The sequence below is a fragment of the Microtus ochrogaster genome, chromosome 7, assembly GCF_000317375.1.
Source record: "Microtus ochrogaster isolate Prairie Vole_2 chromosome 7, MicOch1.0, whole genome shotgun sequence".
Taxonomy (NCBI): domain Eukaryota; kingdom Metazoa; phylum Chordata; class Mammalia; order Rodentia; family Cricetidae; genus Microtus; species Microtus ochrogaster.
In genome coordinates, this window is record NC_022014.1 from 2,999,415 (window position 1) to 3,010,311 (window position 10,897).

Here is a 10,897-nt window from a genome sequence, read left to right on the forward strand (position 1 = left end):
AAAAACCAAAAAAAAAAAAAAAAAAAAAAAAAGAAAAGAGAACAAAAAAAATAACTTATTTTGTGTGTATCTGTGTATACACGTGTGTGTGTCATGATGTGTGTTGAGGTAAGAGGACAGGGAGCAGTTCTTTACCTCCATCTTGTGGGTCCTGTAGACTGACCTCAGGTGATCGGGCTTGGAAGTACCTTTCCCCACTGAGTCATCTCGTCGGCTCCCCTAACTTGGAGATAGAGTCTCTAACGTGAACCTGGAGCTAACTGCTTCAGCTAGGCTGGCCGGTCAGCAAGATCCAGATCTTCTATATTCTGGCCTCTATAGCTGTGAGGAAAGCAGTTTCTCTTCTTTGGAGACACCCAGATTGTCTCCAAATCTGGTAATTTGTTATAGCAGCCACAGGAAACTAGTACAGCTTGAAAGGGTCAACATGGGGCTGGAAAGATGATTCAGTGGTACAGGGCACTTACTGACCTTGCTAAATACCTGGGTTTGGTTCCCAGCAAGAACATGATGGCTCACGACCATCTATAACTCCAATTCCTGTGGATCCAGTGCCGTCTTCTGACCGTGAAGACATGCACTGGCGCATGTACATACAAACAGGCAAAACAATCATACACATACAATAAATAAATCTAAAAAAATCCAAAGGGCCAACAGGAAGAGTTGAAGAAGGCATGCACAGCACAGGGGATCAGGTTTAAGTATGCTCAGGAATCTACATGGCAGGGAAAAAAGAACTGCCACACATGAGCGCTCAGATGAGTGGGAATAATTTGGCCTTGAGGAAGAAGTGATGAGGAGAAATCTAGAGTGGTGCTACCCCGACTCCCGGCCTCTGTCCTCAAGGAAAGAAAAGAGCAGAAGAGGTAGAAGCTGCTGAAGTCTAAGTAGCTCCGATGACTCACTTGTTCAAGGTAGATGTCTACATTGCCTGCAGCAGCCGGGCTTTCAGATGCTACTGCCAGGAATGGGTGGGTGGGGTGCCAGCTAATGTGAGAGGGAGATCTGGATGAATCCGGGGCTTTGATTCGGTGGTCAAAATACAGTGCCATGATGAGGTACAGATCTGGTCAGGGAGGAAACCTGCAGAGGGGAAAAAACACCATGAGCAACTACATATAAGGTTACAAAAGGGAAGCAAACCTACAAAGACACCTAGCACCTGAAAAATGTTCTTTAGACTAATGTGGGCAGGTTCATTTGCTAGAGATCTCTATTAGGGAGAAACAGAAAATCAGATGCAAAGAATTAAACTTGGAGTGACAATTCACAGTGTGCTGGGAAGGAAGTAAAATTCATTGCCATCAGAGAAGTAACTAGAAAGATAATAAAAGCAAGGGAGCACTGAAACCAGGACTTTAAATAATTCTTGGAAATTCTCATTGTAGAGATAATAAGCATGATTTCAATTTCTACAGATACTTTCAAAGAAAACTTTAAAACAAAATAAAAGCAAACTGCTCATAAGAGAACACCTGTACAGGGGGAACAGGAGAAAAACAGTGTTCAATTTTAGTAAAACCACAAAACTCGTGAATGTTGTCTAGCTATGACATCCAGATGGTAGCGGGCAGATGTCTCTTTTAGACAGTCAGGATCACAAGGCTACAGTGACCCTGGAGAAGCTGAATCTGGACTGTGACATGGTCTTGAACAATGTCTCTGCGGTTAAGAAAGCACAGTGCTCTTCCAGACAACGTAACTTCATGTCCCAGCACTCACATCAGGCAGCTCACAACCATCTGTAACTCCAGTTCCTCCGGGATCTGATGCCTTTGCTGGCACACATGCATACACATACACACATTAAAAATAAAAACAGCCAAATATCATGGCATAAGCTTTTAATCCCAACACTCAAGAAGAAGGGGCAGGAGGATCCCTATGTGTTTGAATCAGTATTGTCTACATAGTGAGACCTTGCCTCAAAAAGAGAAGATTCTATTTTTTTCTTTCTCTCTCTCTCTCTTTTTTTTTTTTTTTTTTTTTGGTATTTCGAGACAGGGTTTCTCTGTAGCTTTGGACCCTATCTTGGAACTAGCTCTGTAGACCAGGCTGGCCTCGAACTCACAGAGATCCACCTGCCTCTGCCTCCCGAGTGCTGGGATTAAAGGTGTGAGCCACCACAACCCGGCGAAAATTCTATTTTTAAAAAGGGGGCTAGATGCCAGCTTCAATAACTCCATTTTTTCAATAACTCCATTTTTATACAACGTTTTAATCGTTCATTCTCTCTTTCACTAGCACTCTAGTTTTTAAGTGATTATCAGTCACATAACTAAAAAGTTATTAAAATAAACCTTAGGAGGAAGATGTTCACAATAAAATACTTAATGAGAATTCGTTAATGGCTTTAGTTCAGGAACAAGTACTTACCCTTTCTTTTATAAAACAAGCTTCAAGAGTCTAGGACATAAAACAAGAAAAAGAAAATCTCACTTTTTCCAGTCCACTGATCCTCATTTTTATAGTCATCAATTGTTTTCAGGGATAATTGCCTCCACCAAACAAACACCTTTTCGGAAACAATCTGTTAGGCCCATTAGGCTGAGGAGCCATACCAACAAAACTTAAAGAAAAGTTACTCCTCTGAGACACTTTCAGGAACACTAGGATGGGTTCTAAAATAGACTTTCAGGGGAACTGACCAGCGGCCACCCTCTAGGCTAGAATAAGGTCACTGGCTGCCTCAGGTAAACATTACTGAAAAGCCTTGTAGTTCAAAGCGGTCATGTGATCTTTGTAAAGCCATCCGAAGGTTGACCAAGCTCAGGATTTTGACTTTCTAATCTTCCCCCTACTTTGCACTAAATGCATCTAGAGGAATCCACGTGGCAAATCGAAAAATCAGCAGGAGGTCCTAGCATTGTGCAGGGAGGGATAACCCTCATGAAGCCAGCATAGATAGAGAAATCAAGAGGGTTCTGGCAAGCCACTTCGGAGCCCCAGCCCGATCCTAAAGGGCCCTCCCCCACCTTAAGCTTGGCTGGGCTCCCTACTCCAACCCCAGACTCCTCTGCATCTCAGCAATAGGAATCTAACTTCGTCAGACTCCCTATACCTCCGTGTTGCCAGGACAACACCGCTCAAAGAAAGTAGAAGCAGTTGAGGGAGAGCGCCGCGCCTCTGATGCTTCCCGAAACGACTGGCGGCTGGCCGCGGAAAGAGCCGAAGACAGTCGGTACCACCCGGGGCAGCTCCGAATCTTGGGCCCGCCTCAGGGTCACAGTTTGGGCTGCCTGCTAATGCATGGACCAGAATGATTTGCTACTCAGGGCAAGCTGCGCCGAGTTTCCTGTTCTTTTCTCCTTGGATTTATCCTTTCCACCCCACTACGGAGGCCATTAGCCCGCACCTCGAGGAGCTTTGCTGCATCTCCTAGGATGGGAGGACGCAGCTCGAGAGCTTCTCTGGGACGTTCTGAGTACTGGACGCCGCCCCCAAGTGTGGCGCGTTGACGTCTCGGGAGACAGCTGCAAGCCGGTACTCAGCAGAACCTCGCTACTAGGAAAGGGGTTCCCTGGGCGACCGTGCGCACTTCAGCCAGTGTTAGCCAACGGCGGGTGTCGCCGGAGAGCAGGCGCAGTAGCACGGTCCACGCAAATGAGCGAAGGGGATAACCAGAGGCGGGGACCGCCTCTGAACTGGTATACTTATTTTCCAACGCCACTTGCGTAAGCAATGGAATTTTTAATAACATTTTCTTATCTCTTTAAAAGGAACAAGTGTCAGTGGGTATGCTATGATATGTTTATGGCCCTGAACCTGTTTTCCTAGTGCCTTATCCCCACCCGAGTTCGCGCGCGTTTCGAGACGCCCCGCCGAGGCGGTGATTTCTTCTCACGCATCCGTCAACACAGCCACAGCCAATCACAGCCCGGACGCTGAGCCTATTGGCTGTCGGTTCGCCAATCCGAAGAGACGCACGGTCCGTAAGTGCGCGAGGTTGCCGTCACAACACGCCCCACGTTGCGGGCCCGCCCCGGTAGACCCTGCGCGCGCGCGCACGCATCCGCTGCAGACCAATGGCAACACAGCTGTTTGGGCGCGCCCGCAGAAAAGCTGGACGTGCTCGTCTTCTTGCAAGACGTCAGCCCCGCCCCGCTCCGGCGCTGACTTCAGGTCCCCGGCGGCCGCCGTAGCCGGAACTGTTTAGAGCGCGGCGGCCCGGGTGTGGGAGGGCGAGCGGCGGCAGCACCGGCGCCCTCAGCCCTGTCAGCCGCACTCCGGTCCACGGAAAGGACGTGCGAAGGGGACGGTGCTCGACGACTGCATTCAACACACGACCACCAGCCCGGCGTTGCGGCCTCGCCGCAGCCGGAGCTGCCCGGCCCGGTTGGTTCTGCGGGCGCCCGCGGAGGCCCGGGATCCGGGATCCAGGCTGCCGGGAGGCGTGGATGAAAAAGGTGACCGCAGGCTGCACTCGGTGCCTACGGGATCCGCGGAGGGGCTGTGGTATTGGCTGGCTGTGCTGCGTGCAGCCAGCGGTCAGCTCCCTGGGACGGTGTGAGCTTCGCCCACCCGGAATGGGACAAAGGGTGTGGAGCCTGGTTGAGGCCCGCAGTGCCCGTGCCTCCCACGGTCAGGAAGTGACGGGTTTAGTTGACGGACTCCTATGGAGTCCACCGCTACTGGGGAACGACCGGAATGCGCCTGGGGACCGCGGCCTGGCGCGCAAGCGAGTGGATACTGTTGGACTGACGCGGTTTTGCTCGGTGGCGTTGGAAAGGCTGGTTCTGGGAATGGGTTTCATTCCCTAGCGCAATGACAGGGTTCTGGGCACCTGGGTGAGGTGCTTAAAAGTGTATATGTTCAAAGAGAAGTCCTGTGAGTGAAATCCCTTAGCGTGGGTATGTGGTTCTGTGCCAGAGTTTTCTTAAGCCAGTATTAGATCAGACCCAAACAGGAAAATGCACACCGTTTGTTGCAGCACCATTTTGTGGTGTTACTTGGAGTTTTACGTCCCGGTCTCTACCTTCAATCTGTTTCCTTCTTAGCGTTGGTGCCTGGCTGTGTCTAGTTTTCTTATTAAATGGGAATGTTCTCAGCAGTTGCGTGGAGCCTAGAGTCGCGTCTGCTGAAGAACGCAATGTCTCTCCTGCTTCATCACGTACACAGCCTGTTCCTAAGATGTTGGAATGTACCTGATCCTTAGTTTATTCTGAGTGTAACTTCTCTAGGCTGCAGATAATTGTTATTTTGTTTACCGATATTTTTATGACAGTGGCAGAAGTTATCACAAGAATTTTGTTGTTTCCAGCATTGTTTACATAGTTCAGTTCCGATTCTTGAAATCCGACTGGAACATAATAGTGTATGCTGTCACTTTTCCGGTGTTCCCTAACCTGTTCCGTGCAACAGGCTTTGTTGCACGAGCGTTGTAGTCGGTCCATCTCCCGTCTCCCGCCTGGGAAGGTTCCCGGAGTGCAGAGCCTCTCTCTTTGCATGCCAGCTTCGGAGGGAGCGGCAGCTTTGGCCCATGGAGCTCTGGGGGCTTCGAGGGCAGCGCGGGCCGTTGCACTAGGCAGGTGCGCGGCACGATCGCGCGCGTCTCCAGCGAGCAGAGGGGAGGCCAGGGGCCACGGGCGGTGCGGGGAGCGAGGCGGGCCCAGGTTGGGCCATGAGCTGCGGCGCCGAAGGGTAGGTGGCGGGACAGCGGCTCCTACGGCGCTGAGGCCAGGCCTTGCCGCCTTGCCTTCCACGACTCTGGGCCGTGTCGGCCAGCCTGGGTTGGGGGCATCCAAAGGCGGGGCGGGGTCCCGGTCCGGTCGGGCTCAGCACTGTGCGGGCCCTCGGGCGGGCGGCGGGCGGCGCTGGAACAAACAACGGCCGCCATGTTGGGAGGCCGGCGGTAAACTTCTGCCCGTCGCCCTTCTCACCTCTCCTCGCCTCTCCCGCCGCAGGATGACAGTGAAGTTGGGCGACGCCGGCAGCGGGGAGGAAGGGCTCAAGAAGCTGGGCAAGCGGACGGCCGATGAGGAGTCGCTGGACGGAGAGGGGCCCGGCGGCGCGGACGCGGCGGAGGACAGCAACAGCACAAAGAGGGACGGGCAGACCCCTCGGGCCGCCGGAGCCCCAGCACCACCCAGAGGGTTACCAGCACCGTCCCCACCGCAGGGTAGTCCCCAAGACCAGCACCACTTCCTCAGGTCCAGCGTGCGACCACAGAGCAAGAGGCCCAGGAAGGACGCGCCCTGCGCTGTGGGTAGTGGTGGTGCCAGCGGTTCCGGGCCGCGCGGAAAAGGTAGGGACCTTATCCTTTGGCGGGTGGCAAGACCTCCTTGGGTGGCACTTGCAGGGGCACGTGTCCCCTTACTTCTTCGAGTCTGTTACTTTTCTCTTTACACCAGGACAAGGGGCAGTGATTGTCCTTTCTCTGGGCAAGAGAAATAGATTCCCAAAGGGTCCCTGACGGCTTTCCATGGATGGCCATTTTAAATTACGCACAATAGCTCAAGACTAGGCAGAGAAAGTACTTGCTCTCTTTTCACACCTCAAGTGGTGGAAATGTAACAAAGGAACTGGCTTTTGAAATTTATGGGCCAGGGAGGTTGTTGATGAGAAATTTAAAAAGTACGGTTAGTGATGGCAGAGACTGGGTTTGGCTCATTGTCCGCCACCAAAGAGTTCCTGGCTTGAAAGTATGAAGAACACAAAAATGCGACCCTCAGAGTTTCAGCTGAGGTATACTTGGTGTCACAGAAAGGATCTCCATTTGATGAAATCAACAGCGACCTATCAGGAGGCAGCCCGCGATGCTGTCCTTGTGTTGGGACTGTGACTGCTTTTCTGAGGCCTCTTAAAGAAGTAATTTTTTAAAAGTCCCATTTTGGTTCTTCACGTGCCCGTATTTCCTGGTCTGCTTTTGTTTATTTGTATTTCAACATCATGGTTTCTATTAACTGCAGGCAATTGGCTCTTGCATTTATTTCTGACCAAGTTTGCCCTTTTCTCCCCCCCCCCCTTTTTTTAAAGACAGGATCTGTTAGGTAGCCCAGGTTGGCCTGGAATTTACTAAGTAGCCTTAGGCTGACCTTCAGTGCTTAGCAGTCTTTCTGCCTCAGCTTCCTGAGTGCTAAGATAACAAGCCTAAATTGATATGCTTGGCTTTTTCAAAAATACAAATGAACATCAGTTTCCAATGTGTTCTCTAAACTTATAGCCAGGCATGGAGGCCTGCACCTTTAAGCATTTGGGGGGCAGAGGTGGGTTGATCTCTGCGAGTTCAAGACCTACTTGATTTACACAGCAAGATCTTGGCCACCTAGGGCTCCATAGTGAGACTCTGTATTTAAAAAACAAAACCCAGCTGGGTGGTGGCGCACACCTTTAATCCTAGCACTCCTAAGGCAGAGGCAGGCGGATTTCTGTGAGTTTGAGGCAATTCTGGTCAACAGAGTGAGTTCCAGGGCAGATTCCAAAGCTACGAGAAACCCTGTCTCCAAAAAACAAAGCAAAACCAAAACACTCTTTTACAGCACTTGAACTATTATAGTTTATTTTGTTGTTGTTATTGTTTCTTTGGGAAGTATTGATAGAAATTACCACGATGATCCTGGTAGTTTTAAAGAGGAAATGTTTAAAGAGCTAAGAGAGAAGTTGTGTTGAGGATCTGACCCAAATGTGCTCCATTAAACTCTTTCTGCCTTGTCCTCCTCTGGAAGGCTGGCCTTCACATTCATGGCCGTACCACAGGATAAAGCCTTTTGAAGTGAGTATGCTTACTTAAGCATCTAAGCTCGAGGTAACTTTGTATGTTTCCAGAACTAAAAGTTGCCTCACATAAGTTCATTTTGGTGTTAGAAGAACATGAATTTACATAGCTTAATTGTTTTTGTAAAACTGCTTTTTACTAGAAGATACAGGTGTGCTTAAGCTTCTTGGGTCTATGTTAAGCTTTTATGTTCTTTGGGTGCTTTTGGTGATGGTATTTCAGAAAACCTACTTATATCACGCCCTTGCCCTCTCAATTCTCTATTCAGATTTGCTTTTCTGTCAGAGATGTACTCACTTAAGAAAAAAGGAACGATAGCAATCATTGGTGCCTCTTGAAGTTTGACTGCTGGGAAGAAATATGTTGGTGTAAGCGCACTTACTTACGTATTGCTATGTACGTAGCTATATGTAGAAGAGGTGCCAAAACTGACATCCAGTGGATGGGAACTGTGAAGTGACAAAAGGAGCCTTGCTTTGTTTGCACGGTGGAAGAGGCTTCCTGGTTAACTTGTCCCTTACATCATTGGTGCTTCTGGTTCTGATTCTTGTCCACGATGTGGCTTACCATAGAGTAAGCTATAGCCATGTTTCTAGGAGGGAAGTGAGAGTCTGTTTCTTTTGACAACTTTTTCGGCAGTGCCTGCCTGTCTGCTGAGTCCTCTTGGTAGTTGTCATCCACTCATGGGCTGCACAGACTCTTTGGATGTACTTCATCATGCCCTGGTCATCTCCATTCTGGCTTTGGAGAAACCTTTGCTTAATCATCACCCCAGTCCACTCCAGGAGGAGCCAGGTGTGACCACATGCCCATTCATGCTGTGTAGCCAACCCTTGGAAATGGTTCTCTGGAGGAACATTTCTCTTCTGCCCTGGAAATCTCCACTGTGGCTGTTCAGCATGGGTCACTAGGAAGGGAGGAATGCCTGCAATTTTAGTCTCACTTGGAAAAAAACATGACTTGCATATGTGAAAAAGGCTTACAGCTAAAGCAGTGGTGGTTCCTTTGCTTGTTGGCTTCCCATCTTTCCAAGTCCCATCCTGATGAGAATTTGGAAGGAAGGACTTATGGAGAAGATGGAGGTTCTCCTTGTTTGCTTTTCTGTACATAGCTCTGCTTTCTTTCTCTGAGGACATAAGAGTAGATTCTTTGATTTGAATGAAAACAATTTTTATAGTATTTTGTTTGTTTGTTTGTTGTTAATGATAATGGGAGAGAAGACTTAGTGCCCCCATGACAGGCATTTTCATTTCTGTAACTTTTTTGAATGGCTATAGAAGCTGGTTTACTGTTTCTGTACTGAATTCAAGCTAGAGCAGAAATAGCAGATCTGCTAGATTCTTCCAGCCCTGCCACTCTTGTCTGGGAGACTCGAGGACCCTTCTGTGACTGAAGCCCAGAGTGACTGAGACTGTTCCTAAGAACCTGGGCTGGGACCGAGAGCCTTCTCTCCTGTTTGTTCTCCCCTGTTTGGCCGGTTCACACACCGGAGCACTACTCAGCAAAATAGTGCATCTCTCTGAGCCTCGGTTTCCTACCTTTAAAAAAAGAAAATGGAGAGATGGCTCCACAGTTAAGAGAACTGACAAGTGCTCATGGTTTCCAGCACCCTATGGTGGACAACAGCTATCTCTAACTGCAGTTCCAGGGGATCTGATGCCCTCTTCCAGCCTCTGTGTACTCTGCATGTATACAGTACACAGACATACATGCAGACAAAACACCCATACATATGAAATACATTTTTTTAAAAAAAGGTGTGTTTAAAAGATGCTTTCTAAACTTTTCAGCTCTTGCAGTCCGTTTTCCACTTTGGAAAGAGGTTTGAACTAGCAGTCCAGGGCTCAGCTTCCACTGCAGAGCTCTTAGATGCCTGGTCCGTGTGTGTAGCAGGGCAGAAGTAAGTCATAATGCCTGAACTATGGATTTCCTTTTGAATAGTCAGGTGTGCTCGTGGCTGAGACCTGTACTTACCATCTTACCCTTCAGGGTTTAAGAATTCAACTTTATAGAAGGGACTTGGAGCTCATCCGTTCTCAAGAGAACTTTCTGCAAGATAGGCTTGCTGAAAATCTACATGTAGTTCTAGATCCCGTGAACTTCTGCTTAGCTTTTGCCTTTAGGATTGCTCCAAGTAGGAAACAGCCAGAATATTACCTCCCTCCATGTAGGTTGGGATGCGCTGAGGACCTGGTGCTGCTTCACTGCTTTGTAGCCACTTTCGAGGCCTGTCACAAGGCGTTGTGCCCAGCATTCACTTGCTGCTGGGCTACAGTGGCATGTCCCGTGAGGCCTCTGTGTTCACACTGTCCAGAGGAGAGGTCAGCGCATCTAAAGACTGAAGGATAGAGCACTGTGGTTCCTCTACCCAGTCTAGTTAAATGAGAATGGGGCAGAGCCCATTGTAGGTATGCATGGGCAGTGACATCAAGCAATGCCAAGCACATTGAGGCCCAGGCAGAAGAGGAAGAAGGAGACTCTGTCTTGCTTTCAGCCACACCCTCTGTGATATCTCGTACAATGGAAGACAGCCTGAACATGTGATCCCTATTTCTGACATAGACCACACCTGTTCTCAATGTGTAAGAAGAGCCAGGGTGCACAATCCTTAGACTTCTTGTGATGACACCAAGGCAGAGAGCAAACTGTCAAAACTGTGTAATTTTGTTTTTGAGACAGGGGCTCACTCTAGCTCAGGCTGGCTTTGAATTCACAAAGGGCCTGCTACCGCAGCTCTCATGTGCAAGTATATTACTCAGAGGTTCTTGATAAATCATTCGGTTCAAGGAAGTTGTTAAGTAGGTAAGGTAACATTTGCTACTGTGCTGAAGGCTGGCTACATAACTCTGGCTGGCCTTGAATTTGCATTGTAGACAAATTGGCCTAGAACTCACAGAAATCTACCTCCAGCCTCTGTAGTGCTGGGATTAAAGGCATGCACTACTACGCTTAACTCATTTCCTTTTAAGGTTAAAATTAATGTAGTTTCCATGGTGTCTACCTTAGTAGGATTGCCTTTTGCTAGTAAAGAGTACTTTAGCATCTTGATATTTGTGCCTTATTTTGGAGTGTATAGAAACTATTTCAGCCGGGCGGTGGTGGCGCACGCCTTTAATCCCAGCACTCGGGAGGCAGAGGCAGGCGGATCTCTGTGAGTTCGAGACCAGCCTGGTCTACAGA

At 48.9% G+C, this 10,897-nt stretch overlaps 2 protein-coding genes across 6 annotated transcripts in view; one reads left to right on the forward strand and one right to left on the reverse strand.

The window, feature by feature from the left end:
• Window positions 1-3,703, reverse strand: part of Ift140 (intraflagellar transport 140) — an 89,111-nt gene extending 85,408 nt beyond the window's left edge. For 2 of the 3 annotated variants that reach the window (XM_005349117.3, XM_026780994.1), the window contains exons 1-3: window positions 3,065-3,703; window positions 2,380-2,409; window positions 909-1,086 (exon numbers count right to left, since the gene is read on the reverse strand). In XM_005349117.3, the coding sequence (XP_005349174.1) occupies window positions 909-1,055 (147 nt within the window). In that variant the 5' untranslated portion in view covers window positions 1,056-1,086; window positions 2,380-2,409; window positions 3,065-3,703. The remainder of the gene's footprint in view (window positions 1-908; window positions 1,087-2,379; window positions 2,410-3,064) is intronic. The other variant, XM_026780995.1, reaches the window with a different exon arrangement.
• A 448-nt stretch (window positions 3,704-4,151) lies between these two features.
• The window catches only part of Cramp1 (cramped chromatin regulator homolog 1), a 66,099-nt gene continuing 59,353 nt past the window's right edge, over window positions 4,152-10,897 (forward strand). For 2 of the 3 annotated variants that reach the window (XM_005349119.3, XM_013347404.2), the window contains exons 1-2: window positions 4,152-4,409; window positions 5,907-6,247. In XM_005349119.3, the coding sequence (XP_005349176.1) occupies window positions 5,908-6,247 (340 nt within the window). In that variant the 5' untranslated portion in view covers window positions 4,152-4,409; window position 5,907. Of the gene's footprint in view, window positions 4,410-5,906; window positions 6,248-10,897 lie in introns of those variants that run through there. The other variant, XM_026780348.1, reaches the window with a different exon arrangement.